Source organism: Salvelinus namaycush, chromosome 11 (genome assembly GCF_016432855.1).
Source record: "Salvelinus namaycush isolate Seneca chromosome 11, SaNama_1.0, whole genome shotgun sequence".
Classification (NCBI taxonomy): Eukaryota; Metazoa; Chordata; class Actinopteri; order Salmoniformes; family Salmonidae; genus Salvelinus; species Salvelinus namaycush.
The window spans coordinates 5532384-5549447 of NC_052317.1; the positions used below are offsets into that span (position 1 = coordinate 5532384).

A 17064-nucleotide genomic window follows, 5' to 3' on the forward strand; every position below is an offset into this window, starting at 1 on the left:
AACATAGAAACACATAACATAGAATACCCACCCAGCTCACGTCCTGACCAACTAAACAATACTGAACAAAGGAAATAAGGTCAGGAACGTGACACAGTAACCTATTGATGTCACTTGTTAAATTGATGTCAGGTTAAAGAAGGAATTTTAAGCCTTGAGACAATTGACACATGGATGTATTTATTTTTTATTCTTTTACCTTTTATTTAACTAGGCAAGTCAGTTAAGAACAAATTCTTATTTTCAATGATGGCCTAGGAACAGTGGGTTAACTGCCTTGTTCAAAGGCAAAATGACAGATTTTTACCTTGTCAGCTCTGGGAATCGATCTTGCAACCTTCCAGTTACTAGTCCAACGCTCTAACCACTAGGCTACCTGCCACCCCATTGGAATGTAGCCAACATACACTCTATACTAAACTATGTGTTCCATTCAGGGTGAATGGGTAAGACAAAATATTTAAGTGCCTTTGAACGGGGTATGGTAGTAGGTGCCAGGCACACTGGTTTGTGTCAAGAACTGCAAAGCTGCTGGGTTTTTCACACTCAACAGTTTCCCATGTTTATCAAGATTGGTCCACCACTCTAAGGACATCTGACCAACTTCACTGTGGGAAGCATTGGAGTCAAGGGTGTTTAGTATAGAGTGTATGTTGGCTAAATTCCAATATCCATACTAGGATACCACTTAGAAAACATACCCAATCAATCAAATGTATTTAATAATATTACCAAATAATACTTTGATCACTGCACTACACAAATTGTAACCAATCACAGCACTTTCACTGCATAAAATGGTTCAATCGAGCCACACGTCAACAAAACTTTTCCCCATAACTTGAAGAAAATCATCTCAAATTGCTATGCAAAATGTCAGAAGTGCTGCATCTAAACCGAGCAGTTTTGCCCGGTTCTATCACAAAAACGCTGTGGAATCCTGGAGGGACTGAACAGTACAGAACAGTGCAGTCCCAGGGGATGCTTTTCTTACGTATCAAGTACAGCAATGGTGCGCAACTCTCCGAGAGGGCTACCCCTTCTGGAAGCTTTTGCGACAACCCTAATCTTGCCTGATTCTACTAATTAGCTGCTCACCAGGACCTTGATTGAATTGAAGGAGTTACAGCACAACAGTGTTGGAGCAAAAGCGTGCATTGTCAGTAGCTTTCCAGGAAGAGGGTTTGCCGACCATGAAGTATAAACGCAACATGCAACAATTTAAATTATTTTACTAAGATACAATTCATATAAGGAAATCAGTCAATAAAAATTAATTAATTAGGCCCTAATTTATGGATTTCACATGAATGGGCAGGGGCACAGTCATAGTTCCACCCACTTGGGAGCCAGGTCCAGCCAATCCGTTTTCCCCCACAAAAGGGTTTTATTACAGACAGAAATACTCCTCAGTTTCATCAGCTGTCCGGGTGGCTGGTCTCAGATCATCCCGCAGGTGAAGAAGCTGGATGTGGAGGTCCTGGGCTGGTGTGGTAAAACATGGTCTGCGGTTGTGAGGCTGGTTGGACTTACTGCCAAATTCTCTAAAACGATTTTGGAGGCGGCTTATGGTAGAGAAATTAACTTTACATTCTCTGGCAACAGCTCTGGTGGACATTCCTGCAGTCAGCATGCCAATTGCACGCTCCCTCAAAACTTGAGACATCTGTGGCATTGTGTTGTGACAAAACTGCACATTTTCAAGTTGCCTTTTATTGTCCCTAGCACAAGATGCACCTGGGTAATGATCATGCTGTTTAATCAGCTTCTTGATATGCCAAACCTATCAGGTGGATAGATTATCTTGGCAAAGGAGAAATGCTCACTAACAGGGATGTAAACAAATTTGTAGACACAATATGAGAGAAATTAGCTTTTTATTTGTCTGGAAAATTTCTGGGATCTTTTATTTCAGCTCATGAAACATGGTGACCAACACTTGACCAGTTGCGTTTATATTTTTGTTCAGCATAGAATAGGATATTCCCATATGAACAGGTCCGGAGAGTTTAGCATTAGTATAACACTGATTGTTATGTAAGCGACTCAATGTTTGGTTTACAACACTCTGCTTCCCATACATTAATTAATGATGATGAATTGAATATGACTATCACTATCACATGCCATAGTGATATCACTGTAGTTTGGAAGAAGTAGTTTCTGATTCTTGGTCTACATAGTCAGTGACATTATCCTTCTCGCTCTCCCCCTCTCTCTGTCGTGGGTGTCGCTACAGGGCAGAGACGGCTGTGGGAGGCGGTCAAGAGGAGGAAAGCCATGTGCAAGCGGAAGTCCTGGATGAGCAAGGTACAGTACACAAACGCATACATGCAGATACCCTACATATGAATATAATACATACAGTACACTCACTCTACAGTACAAACTATCTGTCTCGCACATGCACAATGACCCTAACATATTAACATGTGATCGTGTGTATATGTTCGTCTGCTCATACGGTGTCTTGATCCATCCTGTCGCACATTGTCAATCTCTGTTCCTTGTGGACATTAGTACGTGTTACCTTTGGTCTGAATTCACTGTTCCCATAGCTTGGTTTTACATACGGAGTTCAATTGAGCTGAGCAGTTGTGTATACAATGGAGTTGTATGGGGAGGTTAGATGTCAGATTCATTTGTGTGAGCGTGCACATGTACAGGTAACTGCCAAAATAAAGGAAACACCAACAAAGTGTCTTTAAAGTGTCACGCTGATCCTCAACATGGGGGGCCCCTCAGCTGTGCGTGCTTAGTCACCTCCTGTACTCCCTGTTCACCCACGACTGCGTGGCCAAGCACGACGCCAACACCACCATTTAAGTTTTCTGACGACACGACAATGGTAGGCCTGATCACCGACAACGATTAGACAGCCTATAGGGAGGAGGTTGGAGACCTGGTAGTGTTTTGCCAGGACAACAACCTCTCCCTAAATGTGAGCAGGACAAAGGAGCTGATTGTGTACCACAGGAAAAGGAGGGCCGAATATGCCCGCATTCACACCGACAGGGCTGTAGTGGAGCGGGTCGGGAGTTTCAAGTTCCTTGGTGTCCACATCACCAACAAACTATCATGGTCCAAACACACCAAGACACTAGTGATGAGGGCATGACAACACCATTTCCCCCTCAGGAGACTAAAAAGATTTGGCATGGGATCCTCAAAGTTATACAGCTGCACCATCCAGAGCATCCTGACCGGTTGCATCACCACCTGGTATGGTAACTGCTCGACATCCGACCGTAAGGTGTGACAGAGGGTAGTACGTACGGCCCAGTACATCACTGGGGCCAAGCTTCCTGCCATCCAGGACCTATATACCAGGCGGTGTCAGAGGATACCATATCCGAGGCACTTAAATCTTTTGAAGGGCACACATACACAATCCATGTCTCAATTGTCTCAATGCTTAAAAATCCTTCTTTTAACCTGTCTCCTCCCCTTCATCTACACTGATTGAAGCGGATTTAACACGTGACATCACTAAGGGATCATAGCTTTCACATGGATTCACACGGTCATTCTATGTCTTGGAAAGAGCACGTGTTCTTAATGTGTTGTACACTCAGTGTACACAGAACGCATAGAGACGGACAGACTCTAGTATGCTCACACACTTACAGTGCACACATACACATGCATGCACACACACAGCTTGGCTGACTCTATCGCTGTCAATTGAGTTTGCATATGACCCCTGAGTCGGCTTGTATAACTCTGAACTGTACCCCAAACTCTCTGCTGAATAACCACACACACACACACACACACACACACACACACACACACACACACACACACACACACACACACACACACACACACACACACACACACTTACTCACTGCCATGTCACCCTCTGAGGTCTAGTAGTACGGAGCTGCAGGCCTCTGGGATGCAGACTGCAGTGTTGGCCGCTCCAGCCAGAATGCAGCCAGGCTGAGGAGATGATAGCTTTCTAAAATTACACGTGTTTGTTTCCGCTTCTGGCACCAACCACCCGTCCAAATAATCTGCCTCCTCAGCCACTGACTGTGTTTGTGTGTGTGTGTGTGTGTGTGGGAGCTCGGAGTGTTCGTTTGTATGTATGGCTAGCTGTGTGTGTGTGTGGTTACAGTTTAGGGTTGTGTGCTGGTCTTCCATCTTCACTATTTAAAAAAAACTGTCCCGTCCCCTATTTAGAACACCAGACTCACCACCGAGACAAACACGCACACACTGAAGAAGACTCATTGATACACACACCACAGACATGTGGAGCTGTAAAAATCCCCTCAGCCAGTAATGTCCAACTCCAGCTTTAGATACTGAGGATTCGTTCCTACTCACTGACACCTCCCTGCTACCTAAGACTTCAGCCCCTGCCTCCACTCTAACCAAGCCCAAGGCTTGGTGGGGGGGGGGGGGGAGCCCACTAATAGGGTGCTCTAACGGATGCTCTTCCGATCGGCTGTCTAATTCATGCAGTGTTCAATCAAATGAATTTATAAAGCCCTTCTTACATCAGCTGATGTCACAGTGCTGTACAGAAACCCAGCCTAAAACCCAAAACCCAAAACAGCAAGCAATGCAGGTGTAGAAGTACGGTGGCTAGGAAAAACTCCCTAGAAAGGCCAGAACCTAGGAAGAAACCTAGAGAGGAACCAGGCTTAAAAATGTTGCCTGTTGCCTGCTCTTAAGCCAATTTTCAAGTTTCCTTCTTCCTCTCATAAAGATAACGGACCATCGTGGAGTTATTGGGGAATATATCATTTTGTGTGTGCATGTGTGTCTGTTAATTCTGTGTTAACTAATGTGTGTCTGAGTTTTGAGTTCATCCATTTGTCTTGCGTGCACGCTTGTGTATTTGTGTTAATGTGTGTAGTAATTGTCTGTTTGTTCATGTTTGTGGCAGTATTGTTTGAGTGTGTGTGTGGACGTGTTTAACTATTCTCCACAAGAATAGTAAACAAACAGAAATGTGACTAACTGGGAACATTTTATTAGTCTCCGTGAGGTCAAATGCTATTTCTAGGGGGGTTTTAGGGTTAACGTTTGAATTAGTGTTAGGGTTAGAATTACATTAAGGGTTAGGAGCTAGGGTTAGTGTTAGGGTTAGTAGTTAAGGTTAGGTTTTCAGGTTAAGGTTAGGGTAAGAGTACGGGTTAAGGTTAGGTTTAGTGTTAGGGAATATAGGATTTTGAATGGGACTGAATTGTGTGTCCCCACAAGGTTAGTTGTGTGTGTGTGTGTGTGTGTGTGTGTGTGTGTGTGTGTGTGCATACACCCCTGCCCACACCACCCCCCATATCAAGATAACAGACTAGGGATCACTCTGCACCCTCCCTGCTGTGGCACCCCTGGCCAAGTGAGCCGACCGCGGGGCGCTGGACATAATTGAGTCCTGGCTCGCCTCAAGACACACCTGCTACAGCACACACACACTGGTTGACAGGGGGGGAGGGAGGAAGGGGAGAGAGTGAAGAGAGAAAAGAGAAAAGAGTGACCCTTCACACAACTGGGGCTGGGGAGAGGGAGAAACGAGATAGAGGGAGATGGGTGGGGGGATCGAGATACAGAGACAGAAATGGGGGAGACGGAAAGAGGGAAGGCAATATCAGGCCCACGTCCCCCTCTACACAGCACAAGCCCGTGTCTCCCCTTTACAAAGTGCCTCAGCAGATAGCATGTCTTTCAACTCTAACGGTCATTGAGCTATCTCAACTCAACTAGGTGTTGCGGTCCTACCGCCTCCACACAGACAACCAATGTTACTCTCCTTCTTTGAATACTGTACAACGAAATCAAATCAAATTTTATTGATCACATACACATGGTTAGCAGATGTTAATGCGAGTGTAGCGAAATGCTTGTGCTTCTAGTTCCGACCATGCAGTAATTTCTAACAAGTAATCTACCAATTTCACAACAACTACCTTATACACACAAGTGTAAAGGAATTAATAAGAATATGTAAATACAAATATATGGATGAGCGATGGCCGAACGGCATAGGCAAGATGCAGTAGATGGTATAGAGTACAGTATATACATATGAGATGAGTAATGTAGGGTATTGTCACGCTCGCTATCCTCAAACTCCCTGTCATAAATCGACCAAGTTGTAGTTTTAATTTTTTCGGTTTCACTTTATTAAAAGATGTAGTTCCACGTCTTTTAATAAAGTGAAACCGAAACAATTAAAACACAAACAGGTAAACAGCAAAGAACATAACGCAACCGAGGTGCACACAAACACATACGGAAAATAATTACCCACAAAACACAGGTGGGAAAAGGATACCTAAGTATGGTTCTCAATCAGAGACAACGATAGACAGCTGCCTCTGATTGAGAACCACACCCGGCCAAACACATAGAAATAGAAAATCATAGAACATAGACTGCCCACCCAAATCACACCCTGACCAAACCAAAATAGAGACATAAAACGCTCTCTACGGTCAGTTCATGACAGGTATCGAAACATTATATAAAGTGGCATTGTTTAAAGTCGCTAGTGATACATTTATTACATCCAATTTTTTCATTATTAAAGTGGCTAGAGATGAGTCAGTATGTTGGCAGCAGCCACTCAATGTTAGTGATGGCTGTTTAACAGTCTGATGGCCTTGAGATAGAAGCTGTTTTTCAGTCTCTCGGTCCCCGCTTTGATGCACCTTTACTGACCTCGCCTTCTGGATGATAGCGGGGTGAACAGGCAGTGGCTCGGGTGGTTGTTGTCCTTGATGATCTTTTTGGCCTTCCTGTGACATCGGGTGGTGTAGGTGTCCTGGAGGGCAGGTAGTTTGCCCCCGGTGATGCGTTGTGCAGACCTCACAACTAGAGGTCGACCGATTATGATTTTTCAACGCCGATACTGATTAATCGGCCAATTTATTTTTCATTTTTTTGTAATAATGACAATTACAACAATACTGAATGAACACTTATTTTTACTTATAATACATATAATACATCAATAATATAATACATCAATAAAATCAATTTAGCCTCAAATAAATAATGAAACGTGTTCAATTTGGTTTAAATATTGCAAAAACAAAGTGTTGGAGAAGAAAGTAAAAGTACAATATGTGCCATGTAAGAAAGCTAACGTTTAAGTTCCTTGCTCAGAACATGAGAACATATGAAAGCTGGTGGTTCCTTTTATCATGAGTCTTCAATATTCCCATGTAAGAAGTTTTAGGTTGTAGTTATTATAGGAATTATAGGACTATTTCTCTCTATACCATTTGTATTTCATATACCTTTGACTATTGGATGGCACTTTAGTATTGCCAGTGTAACAGTATAGCTTCCGTCCCTCTCCTCGCTCCTACCTGGGCTCGAACCAGGAACACATCAACAACAGCCACCCTCGAAGCAGCGTTACCCATGCAGGGCAAGGGGAACAACTACTCCAAGTCACAGAGCGAGTGACGTTTGAAACGCTATTAGCGCGCACCTCGCTAACTAGCTAGCCATTTCACATCGGTTACACCAGCCTAATCTCGGGAGTTGATAGGCTTGAAGTCATAAACAGCGCAATGCTTGAAGCATTGCAAAGAGCTGCTGGCAAAACGCACAAAATGGCTGTTTGAATGAATGCTTACGAGCCTGCTGGTGCCTACCATCGCTCAGTCAGACTGCTCTATCACATCATAGACTTAATTATAACATAATAACACACAGAAATACGAGCCTTATGTCATTAATATGGTCGAATCCGGAAACCATCATCTCGAAAACAAAACGTTTATTCTTTCAGTGAAATACGTAACCGTTCCGTATTTTATCTAACGGGTGGCATCCATAAGTCTAAATATTCCTGTTACATTGCACAACCTTCAATGTTATGTCATAATTACGTAAAATTCTGGCAAATTAGTTCGCAATGAGCCAGGCGGCCCAAACTGTTGCATATACCCTGACTCTGCGTGCAATGAACGCAAGAGAAGTGACACAATTTCACCTGATTAATATTGCCTGCTAGCCTGGATTTATTTTAGCTAAATATGCAGGTTTAAAAAGATATACTTCTGTGTATTGATTTTAAGAAAGGCATTGATGTTTATGGTTAGGTACAGTCGTGCAACGATTGTGCTTTTTACGCAAATGCGTTTTTGTTGAATCATCCCCCATTTGGCGAAGTTGGCTGTCTTTGTTAGGAAGAAATAGTCTTCACACAGTTCGCAACGAGCCAGGTGGCCTAAACTGCGGCATATACTCTGACTCTGTTACAAGAGAAGTGACCCAATTTTCCCTAGTTAAAAGAAATGCATGTTAGCAGGCAATATTAACTAAATATGCAGGTTTAAAAATATATACTTGTGTATTGATTTTAAGAAAGGCATTGATGTTTATGGTTAGGTACACGTTGGAGCAACGACAGTCCTTTTTTGCGAATGCCACCGCATCGATTATATGCAACGCAGGACACGCAAGATAAACTAGTAATATCATCAACCATGTGTAGTTAACTAGTGATTATGATTGATTGATTGTTTTTTATAAGATAAGTTTAATGCTAGCTAGCAACTTACCGTGGCTTCTTACTGCATTTGCGTAACAGGCAGGCTCCTCATGGAGTGCAATGTAATCAGGTGGTTAGAGCGTTGGACTAGTTAACCGTAAGGTAGCAAGATTGAATCCTCGAGCTGACAAGGTAAAAATCTGTCGTTCTGCCCCTGAACAAGGCATTTCACCCACCGTTCCTAGGCCGTCATTGAAATTAAGAATGTGTTCTTAACTGACTTGCCTAGTTAAATAAAGGTGTAAAAAAAAAATGGCCAAATCGGTGTCCAAAAATACCAATTTCCGATTGTTATGAAAACTTGAAATCGGCCCTAATTAACCCACTCTGTTAGGATGAATGGTGCCACAGGACCATACATTCAGCTTCCTCAGGTCTGTAAACAGGTTAGGACTAGTGTAACAGTTGTCCACAAACAGTTTGTAGCCCATCCCCAGCAGTGGAAAGTCCAATATTTCCATAATGGAATCATAACTAAGTCCATTACCGGTGGCTGAGATGAATTTCCCATCGTAAACAAGAACATTCCAAGTGTAGGCACACAGAATCAGCCAAAAGAAACAGTTTGTAACCCCATATTGTTGGCTTGTTACGCATATATTGTTTGAGGTCAATTCTAGCCTTTAAGACTAACATCCTCATCTTTGGACAGGTTCTGGGCGGGCTGAAAATGGGTCTTGCAGGCCTCAACAATGCTGGAGTAGAGAGGTTTGATTTTTCAGAGCCTATCAAAGCTTGCTGTGCCTCTCTTCTTCTCATTGTCGCTGTCAGCTTGTGAGTCACTGATATGAAGTGCCCATGAAATAGTCAAAAACCTGTTAGAAGACATGACAGTGGTGGGGAAAGGCAGTTGGTAGTCTTTAGCCTCTCCAGTAGTCCTTCAGGTTTTTCAACTTCACAAGCCCCATGTAAATGACCAGTGAGATGTGACAGTATAGGTATTGGATGGAAATGGGCTTCCATGCGTCTTTCTTGCCTACGTGGTTCTTAGCCCCATACTTGTTGGTGTTAGACACCAGCGAACCAAGAACATCTGCGAACCAAGAACATCTGGAGAAAAACATCTGGAAAAGATGAAGGGGGCTGTACTTTCCAGTCATGTCCAGCTGAGGTCCTGGCTGCCTTTTAGGTCAAAATGTTGGTGGAAGTGGCTCCACATCATCCTCTAGCACAGTGTGCCAACAGTCCTCTCCCTTGGTGATAGTCGCTGCTGTTGCACTGGCCCTCCTCCACTTCTGGGTTGGCCTCTTCACACCTCTAGATGGCTGGGCGGGGTGGGTGTGGAGCCAGAGACAGCAGCAGGGATCAGACTGGAGGAACCAGTTCCTACGTTTGAATGAGTGGGGGATGGAGGACTTGAATGTGGTCTCTTTGGAGTTGGCTCCCAGAGGTCATCTGAGTCAGTCTCTACCACTATTGAAGATTTGTTTTAATTCAGTTAGAACGCAAGTTTACTATTACTTATTTTATTTTACCTGTATTTTATCAGGGGGTGAGCCCTGCATCAATACTTTTACGGATGAGCCCTGCATCAATACATCAAATACACAGCACATACCTATAAACATATACAGTACCAGTCAAAAGTTTGGACACCTACTCATTCAAGAGATTTTCTTTATTTTTACTATTTTCTACATTGTAGAATAATATCAAAGACATCAAAACTATGAAATAACACATATGGAATCATGTAGTAACCAATAAAGTGTTCAACAATGATATTCTTCATAGTAGCCACCCTTTGCCTTGATGACAGCTTTGCACACTTGATGACAGCTTTGGCATTCTCTCAACCAGCTTTATGAGGTAGTCACCTGGAATTCATTTCAATTAACAGGTGCACACAGTGAAAATCTGCTGCTTCTTTATGGGACCAAACAATTAAAAACTGTTTTAATTTAAACGTTTTCAAAGTTTAAAACATAGCTATCGAATCATAAATGGAGGTAGCTGAAGTCTGAATCCCGTGAGGGTGAAAGACGGTCAATAGACAGACTTGCATTACAGCCTAGCATTACATTTAGCTGGCTATCTAACGTTACCATGACCAGCAATAACAGAAACACTTAACCGCTAAAAACATATGGACTCCGGTAGAAATCTATGCAGTGGTGAGAAAAGCATGGCGCCGAATTTATCAAAGAAAGAAAGTGCCAACAGCATGGCTAATCTCATGATGGAGAAAAGGAGTCTATGTACAAAAATGGAAAAAAATATGGACAAAATGAAGCTGAGTATTGAAAAAGGAATGAATAGTAAAGTTGAAAGCTGCATCTTTGGAGAAAGCCATTCAGGATAATCATACAACTTTGCTGACTCAACGAGAGAATAATATCAAGCAGCTACAAGGCCACATAGCTCTTGAAGTTGGACGTCTGGAGTCCCGTGTAGAATTCCTAGAATCTGGGAGAGTAGGCTCTGCCAAAACAACAAAGTTAGACCCAGACGTGTCTATCATAGTGGCAGGACTGCCAGCTGATGAAAACGAGGACCTAATCTCCAAAGTGAACCAGTTGATATTGGTAGGGCTAGGCTGCGAAACAGAGATGATTGCAGTTGAGAGGATGAGGGAGAGAGGTAAAGGTCCCGGGGTTGTGAAGGTGGAGTGTCGGTCTGTGGAGGAGAAAGTGGCTCTGTTACGGAAAAAACGAAAGCTGCGAGACCATCCTGATTATAACAAAGTCTTCCTTCGATCAGCCAAGTCCCACACCGATCGCCTTATAGAACTGAACGTCAAGACGCTGCTGAGAGAAATACCAGGAGGAAAGGACTATTTTGTCATGGGAAGCGGACGGGTCATGAAACGAGATCAACCAGAAGGACAACGCGGACAAGGACATGGGGTGGACAGACATACTACATTCTGAGGGGCTTCCCATTCCCTACGATATTTGATTTCAATAGCACATTGGAATGTTAACGGATGGACTACATTGAACAATAAATTACGAATAATACGACTAAAATCCTTAAACCCAGACATTATCTCAATAAATTAAACGCATTTGCGTATGTATGGTATGGACACAACAGAAACACTCATGTGAAAGCCCGCAGGGACTCTGGGGGAGTGGGAATATGTGTAAAGTCTGATAGGATGAAAGCATATACAATTTAAATTATCGATAAAGCCATAGAAGGAATTATTGGTTTGCGCTTTGAACACAGGGAGTCAGATATTTGTTTTGTTGTGTTTTCATGCTATTTGCCACCTTGACAGTCCACATGGGGTAGAGATGCATCCTCCTTCTATAGTCATTTGTTAAGTCAAGTATACCAGATGCAGATGCTATTTACATATGTGGGGATCTTAACAGTCGAATTGGGAGGTTAGATGACTATATTGATGATATTCCATCACGTGTTGCTTTGGATGACTTTGTTAATCATCATGGGGAAACCCTATTAGAATTCCTTTGTGACACTAAAATGTATATCATTAATGGAAGGAAAAGCCCCTCATGCGATAACTTTACATCCATGTCTGGCAAAGGAAAAGCTGTGGTGGACTATATAGTTTCCCTCCACGACTGTCTAGAAACTTGTTTGGAATTCAAGGTGTTATCTCCGACACAGATGGTTGAAAAATACGGATGTTTTGACTTAATTGGACTTCCTGATTATTCTCTTTTATTTATGATCTTTTCTGTTGGCCACAAACTTCCTCAACCAGGTATTGCTGTGATACATACCCCGCATAGACCTAAATGAAGAAAATAAATGTGCCAAATGACTTTCTATGTACTGAAATGGCATGTAGAGCTCTGGTGGAACTCATCGAAACTCTGGAAAGGTGCCAATAAACAACATTTGATTTAGATGTGTGGTATGAAACATTTTGTGATATTATATATTCTGAAATGGCAAAACATTTGAATAAAGAATACACCCCCAAGTCCAGGAAAGTTTACAAGCCGAACAAGCCTTATTGGAATGATGAGTTAAGGGATCTATGGTCAGCAATGCGCAAGGCTGAGTACTTATTTTTACAGTGTTAAGATGGGAATACAAGAGAACAGTGTAGGAAGGAATTTAAGAGAAAACAGCACGTGTTTGATAAAAGACTGCGCCTATTTAAACGGAGATATCAGGGAGGGCAGCTATTACACCTTGAGGAAATACAGACAAGAAATCCTCAACAGTTTTGGAGCCAAATAAACAAGTTAGGACCAAAACGACATAAGAAAATTCCAATGGAAGTCAGGGAAGAGCAGGGGTGGCTGAACTCTGATATTACACAGGTACTTAAGGAGTGGGAGAAGGGGTTTGCTAGTTTGTTCTCATGTAACGAAAATGTGGCATATTTTGAGGATGAATTTTACAAAGACATATGTTCCCTGAGGACTAAACTGGAAAATACAATGTTAGAACCCTCTTATATATGTAACCCATACTTAAATGAGGAGCTGTCTGTGGCAGAAGTTAAGGTTATTGACCCTGCAAAAAATGGGTAATCGTTTGATATTGATGAATTGCCTAATGAGGTTTTAAAATCCCCTAAATTAATTGACGTCCTATATAATTTGGTCCAAATATGTTTTGAGTACAGTATACTGCCATCCACTTGGTATAAGTCTATAGTGAATCCCATTCCCAAATCTTCAAAAAGGCCCGAGAATGCCACTGAACTATAGTGGCATAAGTTTATTAAGTACATTTTATAAATTATATTAATCCATCCTCAACAATAGGCTAATTACAATTACACCAAAACATGCTGGTGGAAGAACAAAATAATTTTTGTAAATCCAGAGCCTGTAATTAGAAATAGATTACATGAAGAGAAGCCTATTTTGCGTGTTTCATTGATTTCCAGAAAGCTTTTGATTTTGAAAAATAGGGATCTTTTAGCCTATAGTTTGTTAAAGATGGGTTGATGAGAAATTTGATCAAGCAATCCAGTCTCTTTACAAAGTACCAGTTGCTTGTGTGCGTGTTAATGAATATCGTACAGCTTGGTTTCCCACACCCTCGGGTGTAATACAAGGAGACGCCTTTTCACCGACTCTGTTTGCTTTGTTTATAAATGATTTGGCAAAATAAATTAAACAGTTAAATACTGGAGTAAGATATGATGATCAAATGCTAAGTTTTCTTTTATATGCTGATTATATTATTTTGATGGCAGAAACTGAACAAGACCTGCAGAACATGTTATTATGTGCAGTCAATTGGTGTAAAAGATGGAGACTCATGATTAACCAGACAAAAACACAGAATGCATTTTAGAAAAGCAGCTACTAAGAGAAGTGTTTTTCAGTTTTGTTTTGGTGAAGACATTCTTGAGTTTACTAGCATTTATAAATATTTGGGTCTTTTTATTGATGAACATATGACCTTTCTATACGCCAACATCTGCTCTAGCCGACTCAGGAAGTAGAGCTCTTGGGGGAGTTACAGGAAAAACAAAAACACTGAAAGATATTGGTTATGTTACGTACTCCAAACTGTGTCAGACATGCGTCTGTCCTGTTCTGGACTATTCAGCAGGAGTGTGGGGTGCCAAGAGGTATTTTAAAAACGAACATGTTCATAACAGAGCAGTAAGTTACTTTTTAGATGTCCACAAGTTTGCACCTATACTTGCAATAACAGAGGACATGGGCTGGGAATCCTGTGAGGTGAGATGGAAGGTGTGTATGGTGAGACTTTGGAATAGACTGTTGGATATCCCAACTGCCAGAATAGCTAGTGAAGTTTTTCAATGGGATCTATCCATAGGGGGAGCCTGGGCAACAGTCTGACTGTGGACATCTGTATGAAAACCAAATTAAGGGAGACAGAGATATGATTAAAAAAACAACTGTTGATGCAATATGGGGGGAAAAATGGGTGGAGGAGATTAGTCATAAACCCAAATTGAGAACCTTTTGTTTGATTAAGGGTGAATTAGTGTGTGAGAGATATATTATGTATAACCTACCTAAAAACAAGAGATCGTTATGTGCAGAGGTAAGATCAGGGATATTGCCTTTGCGTATTGAAACAGGTCAGTATTGTGGCGAAATGGAAGAGGAAAGACTATGTATTTATTGTGACCTCGAAGAAATAGAGAATGAAACTCATTTTATCCTCTATTTCCCTTTCTACCATGATATACGCTTGCTCTTATTCCAGAAAGCACACCAGATATACCTTGGCATTATGTGGCTGAGTGATGAGGAGATATTGAAATGTTTTTTTGTCCATTGTGTATTTCTGTTGATGGAATATTTACATAAAGCATGGAATAAAAGAAAAATGGATACCTATAATTAAATAGTACAAATATTTATCTTCTATGTGGTTAATGGTGTGTGTATATATAGATTGTGTCAGACTGGGTTCAAGTGACAGTTTCTTTTTTTAATGTATTTATTTGTCTGTTTATGGTATGTGTATATATGTATGTAGTGTGTGTGTATATGTATATATTTATATATGTATATGTATGTATGTGTGTATATACACTGCTCAAAAAAAATAAAGGGAACACTTAAACAACACAATGTAACTCCAAGTCAATCACACTTCTGTGAAATCAAACTGTCCACTTAGGAAGCAACACTGATTGACAATAAATTTCACATGCTGTTGTGCAAATGGAATAGACAAAAGGTGGAAATTATAGGCAATTAGCAAGGCACCCCCAAAAAAGGAGTGATTCTGCAGGTGGTGACCACAGACCACTTCTCAGTTCCTATGCTTCCTGGCTGATGTTTTGGTCACTTTTGAATGCTGGCGGTGCTCTCACTCTAGTGGTAGCATGAGACGGAGTCTACAACCCACACAAGTGGCTCAGGTAGTGCAGTTCATCCAGGATGGCACATCAATGCGAGCTGTGGCACAAAGGTTTGCTGTGTCTGTCAGCGTAGTGTCCAGAGCATGGAGGCGCTACCAGGAGACAGGCCAGTACATCAGGAGACGTGGAGGAGGCCGTAGGAGGGCAACAACCCAGCAGCAGGACCGCTACCTCCGCCTTTGTGCAAGGAGGTGCACTGCCAGCGCCCTGCAAAATGACCTCCAGCAGGCCACAAATGTGCATGTGTCTGCTCAAACAGTCAGAAACAGACTCCATGAGGGTGGTAATGAGGGCCCGACGTCCACAGGTGGGGGTTGTGCTTACAGCCCAACACCGTGCAGGACGTTTGGGAGAATCAAAACTGTGCTCACTAATTCGTCCTCATCCATTCGTTTTTTGTCGCTCTCACGATCAGTTTCTGCAATAATCTCATCCAAATTTGTATACTTTGACTTCGATTGAGCTTTTCCACTATTAGTAGCCATTTTTAACTTTTTCAGTTTTGAGAAAAGTTTGTAGAAGAGAACGAACCGCTGCATAATGTAAACTACTGTGCGTCCTGTTTGCTTTCACATGAAAATGAAACTGTTGTGCACAGCTCTAGCATGATGGCTGTTTGTCGTACACAGGGCGTTCACATACTTCAGGAAAGCCCAGATCATTGGCTATCTAGCTAGCTATGTTTCAAAACAATAGGTGGTCATTGGACCAAGACACTGTCAATCAAGTGAACACCGCTCGACTCATTGGTGCGTAATAATGGCTGACCTTCATGGGCTAATTTGAAATGTTGTGTAGCCAATACGTAATGTAGAATGATTAAACACGTTTGGTTGCCTTCTAGAGTGTCTGAGGAATGCACAGAAACCGAACATGACAGGGTTAAACAACGTTTTGCCAATTTTTAGATTTCATAAATTGTTTTGTTGAAAGAGTTGGAATTCACTCAAAAGGCTGTATGCAACATGGATCGGTTTAGGATATAAAAATGTATTTTATCAAACAACTATGCTACATTATTTCTCTGGGACCCTCAGGATGACAAATCAGAGCAAGATTACTGAATATAAGTAGATTATTTACTGTCAGAGGTGAATGTATCAAACCAGTTGCCTTGATAAGTGTTTTGTGTTGCCCTATCTTCAAACAATAGCATGGTATTTTTTCACTGTAATAGCGACTGTAAATTGGACACTGCAGGTAGATGAACAATCATTTTAAGCTTTCTGACGATATAAGACATGTCTATCCTGGAAAGTTGGCTGTTGTTTACAACACCATTCTAGTCACATATCGCATATTGAGCAGCACCTGTCCCGATTTTGGGACACTGATCCTGTAGAGGATAACTCCTGGGCTACAGCACCCAAAGACTCGTTTACAGAACTTAGTAAGAGTGGAACACATCTTTTTGTTCATGTTGTATTAACACTCTCTTTCCCTCTCTTCTCTTTCTCCAGGTGTTCAGTGGGAAGCGTCCGGATGGCGGGGACTTCCAGCAGGCGTCGCCCACCTCCTCCTTTCGCAAGCTGTCCCCCACGCCACCCCCAGCGGTTGAGGGGGGTCCTCAGTCCCTGTCCCAGCCCCCCCAGCACCAGGCCCTCACCTGTCTGATCAGCGAGAAGGACCTTGCTCTCTTCGAGAAGCTGGGCGACGGCTCCTTCGGGGTGGTCAAGAGGGGCGAGTGGTTCACGCCCGCTGGGAAAGTGGTGAGAGGGACTGGGGGGTGGGAGTGTACTGTTTGTGTGTGTATGTGTGT

General features: G+C 42.2%; 1 protein-coding gene across 1 annotated transcript in view; it reads left to right on the top strand.

The window, feature by feature from the left end:
• Positions 1-17064, top strand: part of tnk2b (tyrosine kinase, non-receptor, 2b) — a 110774-nt gene that overhangs the window by 73279 nt on the left and 20431 nt on the right. The window contains exons 4-5 of the mRNA XM_039003664.1: positions 2240-2310; positions 16766-17014. Coding sequence (XP_038859592.1) covers positions 2240-2310; positions 16766-17014 — 320 coding nt within the window. The remainder of the gene's footprint in view (positions 1-2239; positions 2311-16765; positions 17015-17064) is intronic.